The sequence below is a fragment of the Neocloeon triangulifer genome, unplaced genomic scaffold (assembly GCF_031216515.1).
Source record: "Neocloeon triangulifer isolate White Clay Creek 2 clone unplaced genomic scaffold, ASM3121651v1 ptg000002l, whole genome shotgun sequence".
NCBI classification, from domain to species: domain Eukaryota; kingdom Metazoa; phylum Arthropoda; class Insecta; order Ephemeroptera; family Baetidae; genus Neocloeon; species Neocloeon triangulifer.
The window spans coordinates 2,470,130-2,493,120 of record NW_026775545.1 but is presented as its reverse complement, the minus strand read 5'-3'; the positions used below and the strand labels follow the sequence as shown (position 1 = coordinate 2,493,120).

General features: G+C 37.8%; 2 protein-coding genes across 3 annotated transcripts; one reads left to right on the top strand and one right to left on the bottom strand.

The window, feature by feature from the left end:
* Nucleotides 1-745: 745 nt before the first annotated feature.
* Nucleotides 746-2,125, top strand: LOC132205483 (alpha-tocopherol transfer protein-like). Its single transcript, XM_059634552.1, has 6 exons — nucleotides 746-1,166; nucleotides 1,218-1,323; nucleotides 1,374-1,526; nucleotides 1,579-1,689; nucleotides 1,750-1,855; nucleotides 1,907-2,125. The coding sequence occupies exons 1-6, from the start codon at nucleotides 856-858 to the stop codon at nucleotides 2,053-2,055; spliced, it is 936 nt and encodes a 311-aa protein (XP_059490535.1). The 5' UTR covers nucleotides 746-855; the 3' UTR covers nucleotides 2,056-2,125.
* On the bottom strand, nucleotides 2,115-14,156 carry LOC132205481 (tetratricopeptide repeat protein 28). Of its 2 annotated transcripts, none has more exons than XM_059634548.1 (30): nucleotides 13,966-14,156; nucleotides 10,863-11,066; nucleotides 10,450-10,651; nucleotides 10,165-10,391; nucleotides 9,742-10,104; nucleotides 9,101-9,475; nucleotides 8,842-9,042; nucleotides 8,601-8,780; nucleotides 8,082-8,543; nucleotides 7,734-8,024; nucleotides 7,337-7,671; nucleotides 6,996-7,282; nucleotides 6,552-6,936; nucleotides 6,220-6,486; nucleotides 5,961-6,167; nucleotides 5,769-5,908; nucleotides 5,521-5,714; nucleotides 5,164-5,463; nucleotides 5,024-5,104; nucleotides 4,711-4,971; nucleotides 4,368-4,655; nucleotides 4,153-4,306; nucleotides 3,844-4,098; nucleotides 3,683-3,790; nucleotides 3,398-3,620; nucleotides 3,175-3,341; nucleotides 2,854-3,122; nucleotides 2,641-2,791; nucleotides 2,425-2,586; nucleotides 2,115-2,370 (listed from the first exon to the last, which is right to left on the bottom strand). In XM_059634548.1, exons 1-30 carry the CDS (start codon nucleotides 13,987-13,989, stop codon nucleotides 2,357-2,359), a joined length of 6,777 nt encoding a protein of 2,258 aa, XP_059490531.1. In that variant the 5' UTR covers nucleotides 13,990-14,156; the 3' UTR covers nucleotides 2,115-2,356. The 2 variants fall into 2 exon arrangements, with proteins under 2 accessions (XP_059490531.1, XP_059490532.1); XM_059634549.1 differs by having other exon boundaries at nucleotides 5,024-5,098.
* Nucleotides 14,157-22,991: the final 8,835 nt, after the last annotated feature.

Genomic DNA, 22,991 nt, shown 5'->3' with positions numbered 1-22,991 from the left:
CATGGAAGATTTCATTCATTTATGAGTTAGTAGGTCACAAATCGAAACATGGCCATGGCAAGAAGCTAACATGTTCCAGTGAAGTCTTTCAAGTGCATTAATTCGCACGCACGGCTTGCATAATTAACTCTAGTCTGGACGTAGAACTTTATTATTCATAGCTGCACTGTGATTTGAAAAAGAAAATATAATTGTATTTAAATTCGTAAATTTAGCTTAAAATTGATAAAAACGCAGTGTTGAAAATCTTCGTTTAGCTTTTTTTTTATCATAATGCAAATAATTGAATTATAAAAAAATTGCTGAGTACTTCAAGATAAAACCACACGCGTTGGCTTTAGAAATACTGTAAAGAGAGAAAAGTGTGTTTGGCCTTGATTATTTTCTGCCTTACAATAGTTTTATATGGAGGAATTTGCTATTTATTCGTGGCGATTTTGTACGATTTCTCTAGCCCACACGTATGCTCATTCTATACTAAAATAACGCTTGCAGAAACCTGCAATGAGCGATCGTGCCACTGAAAAGGACGAAACGGTGAAAAATATAATCAATATATTATTACATGTATTAAACGTACAAATATTAACTTTCTCAATGTTGAATAGCAACACACGTGATAGCAGTGCAGTGGGATCAGAGGGCAATAAATCACACTTTTCTGATAAAAAAGAGATATTTGTAGATCGTCCAAGTCGATTCGAACTGAAGGCGAAAATTGTGCCGACGATTAGATAACGAAAAGATAAAAAATCATGCACATGTGCGTCTAAATAAAAGAGTTAACGCAATATTCAAAGTAAATTTTTATCCACAGAGACTCTTGATCTCGGTTTGTTTCTTTTTTGGTTGGCCATGGCGAAAGAGTTGAAAATTCGCGAATTGAGCCCGAAGCTCTTGGAAGTGGCAAAAAAAGAGCTGAACGAAGACCCGAAAAGAAGGTCCGCGGACGTCCAAGCAATTCGAGACTGGCTCAAAAAACAGCCACACATTTTGGCCGCGCCGGACGACCAGACTTTGGTGTCCTTTTTGCGTGGGTGCAAATTCAGCTTGGAGCGGACCAAGGAGAAAATCGATATGTACTACACCATGCGGACCATTGTTCCAGAATTTTTTGGCGTGCGAAATCTGAAGGAGCAGGCCATCAAGGAGATATTGGAGAATGGGTAATTAGTATTATTTTTTAGTTACAATATTTAAATTGAGTTTTATTTTAGTTCGTTTTTTCCTCTGCCCGAACCTGACGACGAAGGCTGTCGTGTCATGCTCGTGCGCCCAGCAAGAAACGACCCTGACAGACATCCGATGGAACTTGTGTTTAAGGTTTAATTGATAATTTGATTTAAAATTGGATTGAAGCATTATTTTTTAAGGTTGTGATGATGGCCATGGACTATATGATCAGAGAGGATGACCAAATGTTGATCTGTGGCATTGTGAGCATCATCGATTTGGAAAATGTCACTCTCAATCATGGCGTTCAAATGACCCCCGCGCTAATTAAAAAAGTCATGACTTGCTCGCAGGTGGAACATAATATAAATTATTAATTAAAATTTTACTAGAAAAAAATAATAGGAAGGATTTCCTCTTCGCGAGAAAGGGTTGAACTACGTTCACACGCCGCCCATGTTTGAAACCATCTTTGGCTTATTCAAAACTTTTGCAAAAGAGAAGCTCAAGAAAAGGGTATCTGATTTAATATTAAGTGTTTTTCAATGTTAAAATTGAATTTAATTATTTTTCCAGATGCACGCTCATGGGGAAAATATGGAGTCCTTATATAAAAATGTGCCTCAAAGATTGCTGCCGTCCGAGTATGGGGGAACAGCCGGCTCTACTAAGGAATTAAATGGTAAATATAAAATTTTCCAGCGGCCGTTTAATAGATCAAGTTAAATTACAGAGGCTTGGCTTAAACGTTTGCGGACTTATGACCCGTGGTTCATGGAGGAAACAGGCGGAGTGGACGAGAGCAAGAGACCTGGCAAGCCGAAAACGCACCAAGAGCTTTTTGGATTGGAGGGATCTTTCAGACAACTGACTGTCGACTAATTAAAACTAGATTTAATTTGTTTTAAAAATTGGCTGAAATAAAAACATGTCAATTTTCTTTGTACGTTCATTGTTTAGGCTTTATATTTTTTCTTTCTTTCACTTTATTTTTATATATATTCATGCAAAATAAAATATATTGTCCTTAAAACGCGTTGAGATGTAGCGTGATGGCGTTGTCAGCAAAAATCAAATGAGCTCTTGATGACTTTATATATCACATGTTCGGGGTGGCAATTAATTTACCTTGTATTGTTGGGCTTCTCAGGAGTTTCAACTTTCGGTGTCATCGAAGTTCAGGTTAAACAAGGTCACCTGTTTGAAAATTATATTTTAAAATATATTATAATTAAAAAGCGCCAATCGTACCTTTGCTTTGCAAGAGCAATGCTCTCGAGCTCAGAAGCAATTTACTGCTGGTTCCACTTGTACTGGACGAATCCGTGTTCTCGGCAGCCAGTTCTTCAAGCAATGAGCACAGGCCTCCGTCACCCTGGTCTCGGCCTGATGTGGAACTTGAGCTCTCAACCACTGTGGCAAATTAAATCTATGAAACAGGCATTGATTCAAAAAATTGAAATCAACCTGAGGGAGTTTGTTGCTCCGCAGCCTGCTCCATCAGCAAGGAACTCAATGTAGGTGCCAAACCAAGGCCGAGTCTCCTCTCATGGTAAACGTCAGAGATGGGGGCAAGTTGGTGCTGCAAGCGCCTCAGCTGGGTGGCAATTATATGGTCCTATGGATAACAAAATTTCAAATAAGATTCAATTTAAAATGAATATGAAAATCAAAACTAACCTGAATGCAGTGAGTCTCGGGAGCAATGGAGAGTCTGGTGGTTCTCTGAGGTGGCGGCGCCGTAATGTCCGATGAATCCGAACTGTGCGAGCCGTGTCTCGGAGGTGGTAAGGCAGGGGCATTAGTAGGAGGAAGTGGAGGAGCAGAGGCCTTTGGCAAAGGCGCGTGGCGCCTCACCATTGTCAAAGTTGCAGCTCCCTCCCAGTCTGTAGTAGTTGCAGTTGTGGCCGAGCTGCTGGCACTGCTCGACGAATCTGGCCTTCTGCGTCCTGTAAATAAAAATTAGAAATTTTAAAATATAAAGAGATTAAATATGCTAACCTGTGGTTGAGGTACTTGAGGTTGGGGTGTACAGGTTTTTGATTTTGGTCTGATGCAGTAAGGAGAGGGCCAGAGCTGGCGGCTCTACCGGACTAGGAGTGAAAGCAGCGTCGCTTTCTCTGCCTCCACTGGCCCTTGAATGTGTCACTCCGGTTTCAACAGCCGTCCTGATTTAAAATTTCAATTAATAAAACTTGATCACATAATTTCCTAAAAAAATTACCGCCCGTCAGGTTCTCCTCGCCTTCTAACGTAACTAGTGAATGCCCCTCTTCTGCCCAAAAGAAGTGGAGGAGCAAGAGGGGTTGAGCTTTGGGGAACCAATGGGCCTGGCGCAGGAACAAGTGGATGGCTCAGCTCCAAGTTGTCTGACTCTTCAATTTCTCCCTCTTCGTCACTAACAGATGACCAGTCTGGGCTGGCACTTCTTGGAGATTCGTCAGATTCTAAAAAAAAAAAAATGGGTTTTTAATTAAAGTTTTTCTAGTGCTCATTTATAATAACTTACCAAATAGTGTGTTGACGGCTGTAAGTGCAAACTGAATATTTCTTCGTGACGCCTGCTTTCCAGTTCTGAGAGTCACCTCATTCTGGCCAACTTCCATCAAATCAAGTCCTAACAATAATTTATGAATTTTTTAATTTCAAAATTTATCTCTCGTTAATTACCTAATGAAGCTAGAAGTTCGTGGACACCAGGCTCTCGCCATAGTTTTACAGTAAGTGCTGCTTCAACTGTGCTGGAAGTCGAGAATCCGCTAACTGAGCCAGTTTGAGAAGCCGACGAGCTTGAGGAAGATCCCTCAAGTTCAGATGCAGGATTGGCAGAAGTTTGGATTCTTCGAAGTACCGCACTCAACTCTCGAGCTGCTTCACTGTTACTCAGCAGACGAGATAAGGCGTGCAGACTTGTTGCTGACAATCCTGTGCAGGGAAACACAATTTATGAAAGTTCAACTTTTTTCTAAATTTGCTTGCCTAATAGAGCCTGTAGAGATGAACTGACTTTCGACAGACGCTCCCCAGGATCATTTTGAGGGAAGAAAACGGAAGCCGGAATTCCATGGGCAGCGGGTTCAAATCTAAAGCCAACAGCCACCAAAAGTTCTCTCCATCCAGGAATATCCCCAACCTGAATTAGATGTGAATTTAGTTTTTCCCTAAATTTGTAATTTTCATTTTAGCTGGTGTACCTTGTTTTCGATTGATTTTTGAGTAGTGTACATGGCGTTTTTCTGTCCTCTCTGAATCCTTTGCAGAGACTTTTCAATCAGGTGAAGTGAAACCCTCAACGCATCTCGGCATTCATCAGGACGAGCCAAAACTTGTCCTAGCGCTTGACCAACTAAGGCTCCTTTGCAGCAGATGCGCACATCAGCTCCAACGAGTACAAATCCAGCCCAGTTCGCTGGGTGAGCAAAGTGCTTTGTATGCTGAACGGTCGTCATCGCCTCTGCAAGGGCTCGACTCACTCTTGCGCCCTGTACCAAAATTCATAAATAAAAAATTTCATTTTAATAAGAATGATTTGTATACCTGAAGGAGAGCTGAGTAAAATGCTCTCAAAAGAATTTTTGCAGCCGTGTCTGGCACGGGCCACAGAGCAAGCAAAACACATTGGACTCCAGAGGCAAGCAGGGCTCTGGTGAGTCCGACAACTCCATCTGCTGAAGCCCAGGTTTGTTGCTCTCTGGTGTGGCATGAACTCAAGACAACTAGTCTTGCTCTAAGGCGCAGAGAAACCAGGTCAGCAGCAGTAAGAAGGAACTCTGACAAGGACGCAGGCTCCGAGCTTGGCTGTAAAAGTTTTAAATCAGGCGCAATGATTAATTTTTTATGAAAATTTTACCTCTGAACCTTCTTCTTCGGGATCCATTTCTTCGGGAGAAGCAATTCTTTTTTGCGAGTTCAATGACATTTCCACCTGAATCAATATTGAAGATTTGGAAATAAAAAATATATTTCAAATGCAGAGTAAATTATTTTTACTGTTGTTGGAGATGGAGGTGCCAAAACAATTGCAGAAAGTTGCCAAGACACATGGGTTGAAAAGTGAATGCAGTCTGCTGTGGTCAGTCTTGAGAGCACTGCTTGCTTTGAAGCATTTCTTCCGACAAGAAGGGTAGGTCCTGATGGGGAAAGAGCAGGAGCAGACGACGTTTGCAACAGCTCACTGACCATGAGCGCTTCTTGTTCGGCAAGAGGCAAATTATTCCAGCCCCATTGCTCTGTGATACTGGCAGGGAGTTTTGGGTTTCCGACCACAAGAGCGCCAAGTTCAGTCAAAGTCTGGTAAAATAATTCAAATTTTTAACAAAAATTTAAAAAAAAATAAAGTCTGCTGACTTTGTTGGCTCTTCTCTGAAGTCGAGCTTGCTGCTGAGCATTTGAGGTCATTCCAGACAGAGAGTTCAATGAAGGAACCACCAGCATGCTGTATCTCTCACAAAGGTAATCAGATGTGCCGGATGAACGCAGGACAGGGAATGGAACCAATATTAAATCGCCGTCAAGCACCAAAATTAGATCTCGGCTTCCATCTAAAATTAGATTTATTTACTTTTTATACAAATGGTTTCATTATAAATTCTTACTTTGAATAAGAATTTCATCAAAAGGTGCGATCAGCATGTGGTAAAGAGCAGAAATACAGGCCGGTCCCTGCCATGGTGCGCGCCTCGACCTCTGCGAGCCTGCTCGGCTTGGGGTTGACGTTGAAGGCCCACTAGCCACGCTGCAAGAAAAAAATTTACATTGTGAACAGCAATATTTTTAAAATAGATTACCTGAATAAGCTGCTTAAACTGTAGTTGGAGCAGTTAAACGCATGATTTCTGTTAACCATCCTCAAAAAGCCAGTGCGATCTCCGTCGTGGTTGAGCCTTTCACCCAGCTGCTCCAGGTGCTGACTCCACAACTCAGTCATTTCAGTTTCAGAACTGCCAGTCTGGGAGCCTCCGTCATTCAACGACAAGGCCATCATGCCCTTCAGCCTGAAATTTGAGGTATTGTGCAACTGTATAAAAAAAAAACAAGCTTTTGTACCCTTTGGACATGCTAGTTGTTGCCAGTTCAACTCCTAAAGTTTCTCTCACAGCTTGAATGTAGCTCTCTAAAATTGAACCCTCGTCATCTTTGTCCAAGTTCTGCTCGCTGAACCTTACAACTCCTTTGCCAGGTACAAGACACCAGCTCAGGAGACATCCAGCAGAAATGCTGTAGTAAAGGACAGCGGCTTTTTGGTGGTCAACAATCGAAAGTAGGGAATGGAGTGATGCTGGGGTCACCTCGGAAGACGCTGAACTTCTTTGTCTATGAATAAATAATTTTTTTTAACAATTCACATTGCTTCATAAAGTATATAAAATTTTATTTACCCAACAGTCATTCCTCTTCTCTGCTCAATAAGATCATTCAGGGCTCTTGATCTGGCCCTTTCAGCAGCCAAAAGGGCTTCTGAAGAGCGGCCAAGAGAAACCAACACTTTCAGCAAGGCTTGATAACACGCTGTCTGCAAATCAAACAAGGCTAGTCGTCCGTCGGGGTCTTTGGCCTCTTTGCGAAGAGTCTCGAGCATTGCCGACGAACGCTCCAATTGTGACGCAGCTGCAGAAATGTCACCCTGGGCCCATAGTGCAAGGCCTAGCCTGTGACGAGCTTTGGCTTCCTCCTCCCTGCGGCCCAGAAGTTGAGCCAGGGATAGAGCTCTGGCTAACGTATTGGCAGCTGCTCCGGAATCTCCAAGGGCGTGCTGCACTCGACCTGAGATGGCAAAACTTTATAGTGATGCAAGATAATTTAGAGATTTAAAAGCAAATTACCAAGTGAACTGTAAGAGGCGGTCTGTTGAATTTGGTCATTGGTGTGCACTGATAGTTCTAGTTGCTTTTCGTAACACTGCTGCGCCTCCATCATGTTTCCCAGGGCCTCTTGTGTGATACCCAGATTTCCGTGCGCCTTGGCCTGCGCCGAGCTTAATTCAAGTTCCTCTGCAAGGGCCAGGTGCAGAGTGTGATGTCTCAAGGCGCCTTCAAGGTCTCCTGTTTTTTGAAGGACAGTTCCAAGTCCACTGGCAGCTTCGCCTTCAGCAGCTTTGTCGCCAAGCTCCCTTTTTTTTTAAAGAAAAATGAAAGGACAATTTTTGGAGGCTTTTTAAATTTACCTAGCTATCGATAGTTGATGCTGCAGACAACTCACAGCAGGCTCAAACTGTCCGATGGCAGCATGCACTTGCCCTAGATCTCCATAAGCAGCCATTTTTGCGTCTGGATTTCCAAGCTCGTGAGCAACGACGAGGCGCTTTTCAAAGCAGACCAAGGATTGCTGCAGGTTTCCTAAGCTTCTGTGTGCATTTCCTAAGCCTCGATAAGCTCGCTCCTGATCTCTGGGGCTGTGCAGTTGGTTGGCCAGAGTCAAGTGTTGTTCATGGCATCGAATCGCCTCCTCCCAATCTCCGAGAGCTTCGTAACAGTCTCCGAGATTTCCTAGTGCTCGGCCCTATTTCATAAAAATTAAATAAGGGGTCTAAGGTCTTTTTATATTTAAAAAAAATTACTTACCTTATCAAGAAGAGAAGTTGGCGTACAAAGGGGCTCTAAAGTGGCCAGCTGCTGCTCCAAATAGCCGATGGCGTCTTCATAATGCCCCATGTTCAGTCTTGCAATGCCCAAATTTCCATAGGCTTGAGCTTCCAAAGACGCTTCTCCAACCTCTCTGGCTCTCTCGAGTTGTTCGGAATAACACTTTGTTGCATGTGTGTAATTTCCAAGGGACATATGCACAGCTCCGAGCTGGCCGTGAGCTCTGCACTCACCGCGGACGTCACTCATTTCCTGTCTGAGCGTTAATTCCTATTTCAAAATTTCATAAATTATACAAAAATTAAAAAATATTAGAAAATTTTCTACCTGAGTGTGGAAACCGAGTGCTTTGTCGAAAAAGCCCAACGTTCTGTTTGCTCTGCCCAAAGCACCATACGCGGCGGCTTCCAAAGATCGATCGCCAATATTTCTGGCAAGAGCAAGTTGCCGGGCGTACATTCTGACCGCCTCCTCCATGTTTCCCGACCTTCCAAGAACATCTCCCATATTCCCGAGAGCGCGAAATTTCCCAGGTGCGTTTTTGGTCATGTGAGAGATGGCAAGGAAGTACTTTTGGCACTCCAGAGCTGTGGCGTGGGCACCGAGAGCCAAATGGGCCAAACCAAGATTGCAGTAAGCCCTGGCCATCGAATTTCTGTCCTGCAAATCTTTGGCTAGGGCCAAGTCTTGGTCGTAGTACCTCACCGCCTCCTTGTAGTTTCCTAGGCAGTAATGAGCATAGCCTAGGAGGTGGCAAGCTTTGCCTTCGCCTTCAACATCATGCATTTCCTAAAAATATTTTAAATTATAATAAAGTCAAAGAAGATTTGTCTAAAAACAAATTACCTGACTAAGCATTAAATAGTTTTCATAAAAAGGCACTGCGAGAGAGAATTCTGCTCTAGAGCTGTGGCAGTTTCCCAGATTGAGCAGCGCACATGCCTCACCAGCGGCGTCCTTCAGTTCTCTGGCAATGTTCAGGTGCGCTCTGTAGTGCATTAAAGCTTTTTCATGCATGCCCAAAGCCTTAAAATTCGAGTGAAAAATTAACAAAAATTATTTTTATTTATCAACAAAGCTTTCATACTTGGTAAGCCACAGCCAGGTTGCCATGCGTCGACGCTTCCGAAGACCTGTCGTTGACCTCTTTGCTGATGGTCAACTCCTGTTTGTGCAATTTTATTGCTTGTTCGTAGTAGCCCATTGCACTGTGGGCATTGCCCATGTTTCCATACGCTCGACCCATCCCCGCTCTGTCTCCAAGGGCTCTTGCAATGGCCAAATGCGCCTAATTTGAGAAAATAATAATGTTTATAAAAAATATTAAATTCAAATTTGAAAAGTACCTGATGCAGTTTGAGGGCAGCATCGTGGTCTCCTAGCAGTTGATAAACAATGCCCAAATTGGAACAGGCTCTCCCTTCGGCGACCCTGTCTCTGGTGGCCAAGGCAGAGTCGAGTTGCCTCTCGTGCCACCTCCTGGCCTGCGTGTAATCGCCCATGCACCTGGCTGCGTGGCCCAGTCCTGCATACGCCCTGGCTTCCACCGAACGGTCTTTCAGCTTCAGAGCAATGCGGAGGACGTGTTCGTGGAAGGCGAGAGCTCGTTCGAAGTTGCGTCGAAAGTGGTGACTCGAGCCCAAGTTGCTGTACGCCCTGGCCTCTTCCACTCTGTTTCCAAGCTGTTTGGCCAACCTTAAATGCTGCGTGTGGCAGTCAACCTGAAAAGGCAGATTCCAAAATAATCGCAAATAATAATAATAATTTCTTACATAAGGCACAAAAACGCACTTTTTTACTTTATTTTTATGAATTTTTAAAGTTCAATTGTGAAAATAAAATTTAACAAGTAATAATTATTAATATAGATGTAAAAAAAGTGGGCAAATAAGCAAAAACAAAAATAACACAAGATTCTTCTAAGACGTAAAAATTCAATTTGAATTTTTTTATGATTTCTTTTTAGAAATTAAAAGTTAAAACTCACAGCACTGTCAAAGTCTCCCATGGCCAAATAAACGGCTCCAACGTTTCCAATCTCTCGCGCTTCTTGCAGAGTGTCGCCCATCTGCTTGACCAGTTGCACGCACTGTTTGTGAGAGGCCAACGCGTTTGGGTAGTCGCCAATGGCCGTGTACACATGGCCCAGACTAGTGAGAGCGGCCGCGGCGGCCTGTGTGTCCCTGCACTTCATGGCAAGCACCAACTGGTATCTGTGCGAGGTCAGCGCCTCTTTGAAGCTGCCCTTGCTGAAGTAGGCCGAGCCAAGATTTCCGTGGGCTCTGCACTCGCCAGCAATGTCTCCGAGGCTCTTGGCCACAGCGAGGTCTTGTTGCATGTAACTAATTGCCTGAAAGAAAAATTATAAAAATTAAAATTCGTAATTATTTATAAATTTTAAGTGCTTTACTTTGTCGAGAGAGTTCAACGCCCAGTACGCTGAGGACAAAGCTGAGAAAACCGAGCCCCGAAGTTTGAGACTGCAGGTGCCGATTCTGAGGGCCGCCTCGAGCACGACCACTGCCGGTGCGTAGAGTCCGACGGCCAAAAGTTCCTGGCCAACCACAGAAATGATGACGAAAGGAGACGAGTCCAACTTCATTGCTTTCAGTTGGCGGAAAGTCGGATCAAGGGTGGCTGTTTTTAAGGGATAAATAATAAATTTCAATTGGTAAAAATTTGGTTGAGATTTTACAACGCAATGGGGACTTCATGGCGGCCTCGACCAAAGCGCTGATGAGCTGCGTCGATTTCGGATCTTGGGCCAAGCCTGAGCTGAAGGCGGCCAGTGCGTCGCCGTGTCTGCCGAGGCATTGCAGGGCCACCCCTTGTCGGTAGTAGGCCTTGGGCCAACGCGGCTCTGTTTCCCTGGCAGCCAACGCATCTTGAAGGGCAGACTAAAAAAACATTGGAAAAAATAATAGTTTTAATTAAAATATATTTACTAGAAAAAAAAAAAAAATGACAACAGCGCTAAAAAAAAAAATATTTCTTTGAGGAAAAATTAATAATTAATTAAAGATTATTATAACAACAAGAATAAAAATGGAATTTGACAAATTGAGATTTTATCAATCCAAATAAAAACGTCCTTCAATAAATTTTTACCTGAAAGTCACCCAGTTTGATCCTGGCCGCGGATCTGTTGGACAAGAGGACAGGGTGTCCCGGGGAAATGAGCAGAGCCTCGGTGTAGAGGGAGACTGCGGTGCCGAAGTCGCCGGCCTGGCAAGCGGCGTTCGACTGGCGCACCTTCTCCAAGAACAGCAGCCGGTTGGCGGCCGGCAGCTCCGACGGCGCCTCCAACTCATTCTGCAAACGGCACACATGCGAATTCCATCAATAATTTATGCCCGATACGTTGGTAGCCGCCGAAGTGGCAGGGAGATGAAGAAGAAAGCGAAGCAAGCAATTAATATTAAACATTGGCAACGTGCGGCTGCAACTTGATTGGAAAGCTTTTCTGCTCCTTATAATTTTCATCTGAAGTCCTCAATTGAGGATGCGATGCTCAAAAGTTATAAAAGAATAAATTAAATAAAATTATTTTGAACCAAATTAAGATTTTTTGTTATTATTAATAAACATTTTCCAGTTTTAAGAAATAAAAAAATTTCAGGAGGGGTTTAAACAATAAAATTATTCAGTTTTTTTTTTATGTTTTAGAGAATATTCGCGTCCCAGAAAAGAACATAAATTCCAATGTTATTAAATTATTTTCTACAATAATTGACCATATTTAGATTTTTAATCTTTAAAATTGCCTGTGAGAAAATTCTTTTCCAGACTTTTATCAGATCATAAAAATTAAATTAATTGTGGTTTAGAGCAATAATATAATTTAAATTTAATACTTCATATAAGCATGGGAAAGTTCACAATCAGCCTACCGACCAATTAAAATGCCCCAATTAAGCAATCTAATAATTTGACCGCCCGACGCGGAAAATCTCCCATAAATCTGCGGTTAATCAACCTCCATATCTTGAGAGTTCACAGACTCATCTCTGCGGAATATAAGAAACAAAAACTCCTACAAATCTTTCCTTAACGAGAGAGAAGATTGCGGGAAAAAGAGGCGAGCAATAAAAATTATTTGCTTTTCTTTTTCCGAGCAAACAATTATGGGCATTGACTTTTGTAGTGCGAGAGAGAGAAAGATGTGGATAATCACCGCATATACTGCTGCTTATTTTCACTCATGAGCCAGCAGGTAATAATAATAATGGGGAGCTGGCCTTGTGTTTATGTGAAAAAGAACAGAAAATATAATAAAGATGATTGTGCTGACGGAGAGAGAATTTCAGGTGCGCTAAAGTTGCATTGTTTCTCGCAGCCACGGTGGGAACTTTTATAAAAAAAAAATAACTCGCCACCGACATTGGAATTCATTTTAGTTTTCGAAACGCATGCAAATCATCAGCTACGCAAAGAAATCAGTTATAACGAGATGAAAAAACTAAATGAATAGACGAATCCAATCTTTGCAAAATCAAATTTAAAAGAATAAACAATGGAGGAAATAAATAAACAAAAAACACAAAAGCACACCCTTTGTGTTTATGCGTCATTGTTTGCAAAGGAAATCGTGCGCAGGATCTCTTCTTTTTTTTAGACCGCGTTAGATTGGTGCTCGTTTTTGTGTATGACGAATGGCCGGCATTAAAGTGACTTGTACCAAGTAATGGCAACATGAAATTTTCCGGTCTGCAGCACACGGATTCGCATGATGCAGTCTGACAGCGAAGCTCAATTAAAAAGTAGTTATTTCTGTCTGAACTGACACTGATTAAAAATGATGCTGGTTTGTCTAATTTTGTATTTTTTTTTTTAATTTATCAATACAAATTCCCTTCTTCATTCGATTGATTACCAAAAATTAATTTAATTTCCAAACAAATAATTAATTTAGACATCCTCAAGTTCTATTTTACACATTAGCGCCAAGAAATTTAATGAATTTGCTGAATAATATTTAATTAAATTAAATTTCAACCTTCAGAATTTAGGTTTCCCACAAAAATCAGGTATTTTGGTGTGGATCAAAAGGTCACAAACGCGTTTTAACAATATAATATCCTCTTCGTTGCATTATTCGCGCTCGTTACGAAATTTCGGGGAACTTAAAAGAGTGTAATTATCGGCGGCCGGTCAAAATGCCGGTAGAATTCGCAACAGGTCAGCCTGCTTGTGTGAGAGACTAAATGGATTTTCGTTTATGGCCAAATCGTGCACAAAGCAAAACATGATAATTAACCGGCGCACCAGCAACTCATGATTGCGGGTCTGCAAGAGTCTGGTGCGAGAGCGGCTTGGGATAATAAATTAAATACCTCCAAAGGATGAAAATCGTTTGAAAGATGGATGATAAAAGTAAAAAGTCTGCTCGCGGTTATTTTTCATATTTTCCAATTCTAAAAAATTGAAATATAAATAACATTAAATTTGCAGTAAATTTATTGATTTAAATATAATTACGTTAACTTAATTTAATATTAACTTATTCTTCCATTTGAAAATCATTTTATTGATGCACAGAGCAAAATTTCAAAAACATTTGTTTGAAGTATCTTTTGTGTTCAATAAATACGCTATCCATCTGAATTTAGTTAAATTATATTAATTATATAGTTGAATTAGTAAAAAATCTTATCAATAAATTTAAAATGATTTTTACAAGTTTAGGAAAAATCCGAAAAATCATTTTGTTAGACCTAAGTTTTCCATTATCAAAGCATAAATTTGAGCTTCATAATCATTACAAATTTCAACATTTTTCAGACAAACTCTAAACCCATTGAGCGTTTAAAAAATTATATTTTATTTTTGTATAAAATTTCCACAAAGATTCTCTCGAGAAAAAGCTACGCAATTGCGATTTACGCAATCACGAGATGAAAGAGGCGTTCGGAAAACACGGCGAAGGCACCAACGACAAAACACCTCCTTTTTCTCGGCCCGTTTCATCTTTCTCGCCGGCAATTTATAACGACGAATCTACCTGGCGCGGTCGGCAGGGCCCGAAATCGAAGCAAAATCATTAAAGATTACCGGATGTAATTTAAAAAAAGGCCGAGAGCCGCCGCGGCGATGGAAAGCGAAAGAAGCCGCGGTGTTTTTTTTCCTCTCAAGGATTAGAGGGGGGCGGGAGGGAGGCTGCTTGCATTCCACAGGTGGACCGACCGTCCAAACAACAGACACCTGGACTCACCTCGGACAGGTCTCTCTGCGACATGGCGGTGCTAGGAGGGCTCCTCGAAGGGCCGTCGCCCGCTCATCGCCCCTCGTCGCGCATCCGCACCCTTCACAACTGCAACAGCACTCGCAGGGCAACCGTCGTCGCGATCTCCCTCCTCGTTTGCTCGCGGCTCGCGCCCGCCCGACTGCTCTTCTCAGCTCCGCGGCGGCTCCGCGGATAGCCGATCTGCTTTTTACCTGAACCTGTGCCGCAGGTAGGCAGCACGCCTGCCAACCTGATGAGTAAAAACAACACTCGCGCTACACCTGCATGCACATAATATGAACCGGCGCCTGATTTATTATTAATTATTATTATTATTTTTTAATATTCCAGTTTCTTTTACTTGATTTTGGAATGAAAACTAATTTGATTTTCACATTTAAATAAAACGGATGCAATTGCTGGAAGGTGCGGTAATGACAAATAATGAGCTAAATTATTGCTTTATTGCTTGTCAATTCGTAAGAATCAATCTTACATAAAAAAATTGTAGACGGAAACCTTATTTTCCATTATTTTATTATTGCTGTTGTTTATTCTCCTCTTGTCATAAAAATAATAAAAAAAAAAAAATTCAAATGTGAACAAATGATCAAAAAGTTAAAGAAATTTATAATATTTTTTTATATAATGCCTTGGAGCTGATTTGTTTTGGTGAACAAATTTAAATATTATACAAGAGAAGTAATTTTGTAATACATTTTCTGATGCATTGAAATTCGGAATATAAAAACAAAATTAAAAACCCCTCTTCTTAATTATTATTATCTTCATTTTAAATAATGCATCTCTATATTTGTTGCCTTTGGTTGTTCAGTGAATATTTCACTGTCTCAATTTTCATTTATATTTTTTTGCTGCTCATAAAATGAGCAAATTCATAGCAAGGCAAAGCTTATTTATACTTATTTAATATTATTATTTATTTGTAAACACTCTGAGACTAGAGAATTTGGCTTCAGGCGTTGAGACGACCAAAAAAGTGCCTCCACGCAGACGCCATTAGTGCTTCATATGTAGAAAAATTGATTCACGCGACCATCCACTTTAAATGAATGAGGTTTTCTTACTAATTTTCCGCACCTATAAACACTGAGATGACCTTCATCACACCACCTGCTCCTTATAAAAAATTTCCTTGCCATTTTTCCGTGCACGTTAATGTAATATTGTTATAAAAAAATTCGTTGGGTAAATATTAAGCTTATATTTAAAACAGTCATTTTATTAATGAACCAACGAGGCTGAACACTAATCTTCTCCAATTAAATTAATTACCATTAAATGATAGTTTTCTATATTAAACGTAAAAAAAATAGTTTGTTTAAATAATATGTTGTTTACTTTCATAATTAATTAACATTTCGGAGCTCAACCATTTAATGTAGCTTTATTTAAAAAAAAAGTGCAATATATCATTAAACGAAAATCAAATTATCAAAGAAAAAAAATTATTGCAAATTATTTGATACATTGCAAAAATTTATATTTGCCTCTCAAAAATCCATCAATCATTGGCTGTTTTACTTTAGAGAAAAGTAATTTTGCAGGGAATAAATGAGTGTCTATATTTAATGGCGGTGCAATAATCATTGGATGGTGCTCCGAAGTCAGGCAGGCGCAGAATTAAAAATAAAAAATGGAAGAGGCGCAGAGAGCGGCGCAGGAGAGGAGAACAGGTGTGAGTGAGATGCCCTCTGACATTGGAGCAGGAATGCGGCCTTATCACGAAATAGGATAATTACAGGTACGAGCCTGAGGCGTTCGCTCCCAAACTCATCATCTCCGCACTGCCCCTTTAATGTAGGCAGTCGCAGCCGCCAGTGTTCGATTGGATTGATTCAATAGCCAGAGACGAGAAAACAAAAACAAATCGACCATCTGCGCTGCAATTCACTCGGTAGAAATGATCTGCTTCAAGATAAAATTATAAAATATAATGAAACAAATTATTGGTCTTCATAGGCAATGCCGAAAATTACAAATGAAGGAAAAAAATGAATAGAAAAAATGTAATATTTTTATAATTATAGGAATTATTATTATGACGAAAAATAATTTTCTATTATCATCTATGAGTAAACCATTTTTAAGCTTTCAAAATAAACATTTTAGTTAGAGTTTGCTTGCATTGTTCAGTCTAATATTTTCAGTTTTATGTTCTTTAAGATTTAAGTGATTTTTACTGAATTCGCGGAGGTTTAGATCTCAAGAGCTTTGAATTCTCTCGAAAAGCTTAAGCAACCCAGGTTTAATTCTTGAAAATTAAAGTTTCTTGTCTTCTTTGAATTTTTGGTATCATTATTATAACATTTTATAACATTTTTATTTTTATGACCAGTTCATGAAATTTACACCATCGCCCCTACTAATTTTGTCATAGAGTAAAAAGTTGTATGGGGAGAAATTTCATATAAAGATATAAATGAATTAATTTAGAATTTACCAGGAATTTAGCAAATAAAAATGAATGGAGCTGTCCAAATCAAAAACAATAAAAAGCGATAATTGAAAATAATGTACTATTGAAAATATGAATTTTTATTGCAATTGTCCAGCATTTACAATTTCTAATTTTAAATAATGTACTCTTGAACAAACGCGCGAAGTAATAATGATGAGCAGAGTTCACATTTTCCCACCTTTTGTTTCCACCTGCTGGTGATCAAAGGGTTACGCAGCAGATGGCGGTAGCTTTTATGCAAGGCAATCGTGCCTGTTGAAGGAAAAGTGTAGCGATGGGCTCAAGAGGCCACCACAAGAACAATCGCGAAGACCTTTTTCGTCTTTATTATTTAATAATAAAAATTGGAGCAATAATGAATTCAAAAGTATTAAATGAAGAGTGAGCGAGCAAAAATTTTAAAATTTAACAGAAATAGCTAAATAGAGACATCTATAAAATTAGTTCCTTTCACACAATTTAAGCTTTCAGCCTTGGCCGCAAAACGCATTCGGCCCTTTTTGAGGAAAATAAATTTGTTAAATTTTTGAAAACCTTGCCCTTTTCAATTACCATAAGAAACCTTAAAGTTGTGGTTTAAAAATTTATTAAATCAAATTTTGGTGATTCGTGCTCCTTTCTGGACGCGCCGCGTTCTGCCCGTTTAGAGCAAAAGTGAAAAATTTACTAAATCAAGCGTGACCGTTTTCAATATCATTTGAAATTTAGTCTTAAAATTAATTCAAAGAGTTTCCTCCATAAAAAAAAAATTATTTTAATTTATTGCTAACTCATATTGGAACAAAAACAAATCACTGAGGCAAAAAATGGTTTTCATCTTGAAAGTTTAGCAAAATTTTTACTAGTGGTGCCGTTTTGTCTAACAACTTTAACATTTATTTTGTAAATATTTGAATTGTATCGAATGCAAATAATGTGATAGACACATAAACAACATTTTAATATTTGTGAACATAATAAATTTTTAATTTTATTATTCATTTTCATTAGTTCAACGAAGATGAACATGACCGGGTAATGTTTTCCCAATTTTTTCTTAATTTCTAACGATTGGCACGTAAAAGATCAAAGCATTAAACCAAGCCTGTGGCGAGAACGGTCAAGGTAAAAGGCAACAAATTCAATTAATTACAAAAGCTTTTATAGGAAAATCAAAATTCAATTGTTTCTAGAATGGCAAAATTATCAGTTTTAAAAAAAGATATAATTTCAGTATCTTTCAACCAATCACGTGTGTTCGCGTTTTAGCGACTTCTTCGCCACAGGTGCTGCCGTTTCTTCACATTATTTGCTTTTCATGTACGACTTTATTTGTGAAGAATAAACTGGAATAAACAATAATAAATATATGATTTTTATATTCATAATGATGAGAAACACAGATAAAAAAATGAATGTTAAAACTAAATTAAATATGTTGATAAAAAGCACTGTAAAAAAAATCTGTGTACTAAAAGCTTCTAATTTGAAAAATTAGTCTGATAAGCACCAGCCGATAATTTCCTCGGAAATTGGCTGAACTTGTAATAAAATAATAAATAAAACAGCTTTACATTAAAAAAATAAAATAAAAATATATAAGGTTTCTTAAACTCAATTAGTTATTGTATTGTACACATCACACTATTTAAATAATATTCTTAAAAATGATTGCTATAATTAATATTATTTGAACTTTTATTTACAACGTGATTGGATGGTTTTTTTTTTTAAATAATTTTGACACCAAAAACCTTTAGTATATTATTTAATTACATGCAAAAACCTTTACAGGTATTATTAATTTATAATTTGAAAAAAAAAATACTAAACTTTCTTATTTAAAAGAATTTCAATTCATCAAAGGAGGATATTTTTCATTTTCAATACAATGAATTATTTGCTGAATAATTATTAGATATCATTATGCCAATCAATTTCCGGCGTATTAAGCAACGCTTTCAATTTTCCTTATCATATCGGATATATTATTTAATTTGAAAAATTGAACTTCTTCAATTCAGTGAAAAATGCGCTGCGAAGGCAAATAACAAATAATGGAGCGAGGCGAATTCGCCTGCTCGGCGCCTCGTGATCGCGAGAATCGCGGCGTGCGTTCCTGGTATCGCGTCGGTCATTCCGAGAGCCACGGCGTGCAGACCGTCGGAATAAAAGCAACAAGCGGCTGCGGCGAACAACAGGAAGCTGAACTCGCTCTCTCGCATGCAGTGACCGCTCTCGGTGCGCTTTTCCAGTGCCAAGCGTGACCCCGCGCGTCACTCCATTGTGCCTTCTTATGCACGGACACACTCATTGCAATGTTCCGCACTCTGCCAATTACTACACCAGCTACTCGAAACTTCTATTTTTATTCACGACTTAACAAAAATTTAAATTAAATTAAAATCACCAAATCGACCAAATCAACCCTCGATCGTGAAATTCTACCACACACACAAAAAAGGTTTAAAAATAAATATTTTGAATTTTACGCATTGTGTTGAGCTTTTTTTAAACAAAATAACCATACAGGTGTAAATTATTAATATATTTGTAAGAAAATCCATTTATAAAATCAATAGGAATGTTTCACCCTTTTGAATGCAAAAAAAAAAAAATTAAATGATACCTCGAAAATTAAAAGGCAAATTTAAGTTCGTCTTGAAATTTTTGTATCCCATACACCATGGTATTTTAAAATGCTGAACAATTTTTGGTTTAAATAAAAATAATAAAAAAAACATAGCTCTTCTAATCAATCAAGCAAAAAAATAATTGCTTACAATATTTGAAAAAAAAAAATACAATTTTTAGATTAATAGAATAAATTGAATAATATCATTCGGTTTAAAATAAATTGCATTTTAAAACAACTTACAGACAGTTTTAAATTATGAAAAAACCAATTTTACTAACAAAAAGTAAATATTCTTGGATCATACAAAAAAATGATTGTTTTAAAATCAGGTTAAAAATACAGGGTTAATTTGTTAATAACTGCCTTTTTGCAGTGTCTTTTCTTTAATTAGATTAGAAGAATTACTGAATGTGAAATTATTTCTTTTTTCTTACAAAATTTTGATAGGTTTGCGTGACATAAGAATGGGAAAAGCCAAGGTGACGAAATCGACTGTTACGGTCAGGATGTAGCTTGTTAACAAATCACTATTGACAGATTTGGCGTTGCGTTGCTTTTCAAGTGACTCTTGACCGGCCTGATTATTCATCGGAATGAAAGATGATTTTCACACTCGCGACCTTATGCACTTGCTATAATTAGCACGATCTTCATAAGCACACAATAATATGCCCTTGATCTAAAATTGTATTCAAAAAATAATTTTAATAAACATTGTAAACAAGTAAGTTGCTCGATTCAATAAAGCTATTGGTTATTTTTTTTTATCGCAATTAGGTCATTAATTAAAAAATTTTATGAATAAGTTGTATATGTAGAGATTCCTCGCTCATTAATCAATAATTTTTCTCCTGAAATCTACTCCCTTTTGGAATTTATACTGACTGATTTAGAGTATAAATAAATTTTATCGAATGAATACTGTTTCTACACCAACCAAATATACAACTATTTTTCAACATCTGCCGAATGTAGAACTATTTTTCAACATCAGTCAAATGTAGAACTATTTTTCAACACTAGCCGAATGTAGAACTATTTTTCAACACAAGCCGAATGTAGAACTATTTTTCAACATCAGTCAAATGTAGAACTATTTTTCAACATAAGTCAAATGTAGAACTATTTTTCAACATAAGTCAAATGTAGAACTATTTTTCAACATAAACCAAATGTAGAACTATTTTTCAACATCAGTCAAATGTAGAACTATTTTTCAACATAAGTCAAATGTAGAACTATTTTTCAACATCAGCCGAATGTAGAACTATTTTTCAACATTAGTCAAATGTAGAACTATTTTTCAACATTAGTCAAATGTAGAACTATTTTTCAACATCTGCCGAATGTAGAACTATTTTTCAACATCAGTCAAATGTAGAACTATTTTTCAACACTAGCCGAATGTAGAACTATTTTTCAACATCAGTCAAATGTAGAACTATTTTTCAACATAAGTTAAATGTAGAACTATTTTTCAACATAAGTCAAATGTAGAACTATTTTTCAACACAAGCCGAATGTAGAACTATTTTTCAACATCAGTCAAATGTAGAACTATTTTTCAACATCAGTCAAATGTAGAACTATTTTTCAACATTAGTCAAATGTAGAACTATTTTTCAACATAAGTCAAATGTAGAACTATTTTTCAACATTAGTCAAATGTAGAACTATTTTTCAACATCTGCCGAATGTAGAACTATTTTTCAACATCAGTCAAATGTAGAACTATTTTTCAACACTAGCCGAATGTAGAACTATTTTTCAACATAAGTCAAATGTAGAACTATTTTTCAACATAAGTCAAATGTAGAACTATTTTTCAACATAAACCAAATGTAGAACTATTTTTCAACATCAGTCAAATGTAGAACTATTTTTCAACATAAGTCAAATGTAGAACTATTTTTCAACATCAGCCGAATGTAGAACTATTTTTCAACATTAGTCAAATGTAGAACTATTTTTCAACATTAGTCAAATGTAGAACTATTTTTCAACATTAGTCAAATGTAGAACTATTTTTCAACATTAGTCAAATGTAGAACTATTTTTCAACATCAGTCAAATGTAGAACTATTTTTCAACATCAGTCAAATGTAGAACTATTTTTCAACATCAGTCAAATGTAGAACTATTTTTCAACATAAGTCAAATGTAGAACTATTTTTCAACATTAGTCAAATGTAGAACTATTTTTCAACATTAGTCAAATGTAGAACTATTTTTCAACATTAGTCAAATGTAGAACTATTTTTCAACATCAGTCAAATGTAGAACTATTTTTCAACATTAGTCAAATGTAGAACTATTTTTCAACATAAGTCAAATGTAGAACTATTTTTCAACATTAGTCAAATGTAGAACTATTTTTCAACATCAGTCAAATGTAGAACTATTTTTAACATCAGCCGAATGTAGAAGTATTTTTCTTCAGTTATTCTTATTATGTATGTATTGAAGAAATCGTTGCTTGTGTGATGCGATTAAATCTGAAACTAAAATTGGCAACTCGTGAAATTAAATTTTCAAAGAGACAAAAAGTGAACGTGTCAGCAGCGCGATGAGCAAATTGAAATGCAGACGACCCGCAGCCTTGCTCACATGTGATTCGTGTTTATTTTTAATCAATCATTACCATCACGAATTTTTATGACGTCGTGCTCGTGCGAACATTAATTCCGCAATTCGATTTTATCAAGTCGCAAGTCGAGTTTTGCATTTCAAATTTTTATTCTTTCGTCTCGCAGTGTCTGCAGCTTAATTTTTTTGATTATTTTTCTGCTCGTTTTTTTTCTTCATATGCCCGACTCGCGCAGAAAGTTCGAGAGAAACGCCGATTTGACTGCGAGCGAAATGCAAAAAGATTGTTGTGAATCATGTGTGCGAAAAACGCGAATCTCTCGACAAGAGAGCGCGTGAGAGTCGCCAATAAAATGAATTTCAGCCTTGATATAAAAATTAGCGTGCAGAGAACAAGAAGAGGCGATCGAGGTCTAAAAATAAAATTAAAAAAAAGACTCATGCGACGATACAAAGCGGAGAGAGGAATAAAATATAAAAATGGCGAAACGAGTAAGTAATAATGTGATGCACAGACACACCAATCGTGCCCTCGTCTGGGCCCAGATGCATCTCTCTAGCACGTCTCATGACGTATAATTACAGACCGGGCTAATCGCCGGTGCACATGCAACCTGCTGCACTCGATCTCTTTCCCATGCGAAATAAAATTTATAAACTTATATTGCCAATTACTGATTCCAGCTAGCGCGTGCACCGCTCATTAGCGAGCCCGTTGTTGTTATTTATTATTATCATAATTATTATTATTTAAATTTCTTCTCTTCACGCCTCTTTAAAGTGCACCGCCGGTTTTTTCGTGCACTCCGTGCGTTGGAGCGTAATTGTTTGATTGCCCGCCTCAAATTGCAAGTGCGGAGAGCGACAGTGAGCAGAGCCGTAATTGAATTACGGCGATGTTTTAATTTTTTTGTGGCCTGTAAAGAAAAAAGAAAGAATAAATGCGGAAGAAAAAGTAATTATTGTTTCGTAACGTGAACAAATTAAAGCAAAAATTATAACTTGACCAAATTTGTATTTTTTGAGCTTTGCAAATTTTAGTTTAGGATTGTTTCAAGAGCTGTTTAGTACAATATGATTAGGTTTAAATTAAATTAAATTGAACATTATTTTGTCAAACGCATGTTTAGGAAAATATTTAATTTTATTTATCAAATAATTAGCTACGCTGAACTGAAAAAATATATTTTATTGATATTATTGTCATTATTTGCTATTATTTTAAACTGTGATTATATTATTATAATAATTATTTTCAATTATTATTATTTTATTTACGTTTAGTTGCAAATTAATAACTGTGTAATGCTGTGGTATTGCTTGACGATC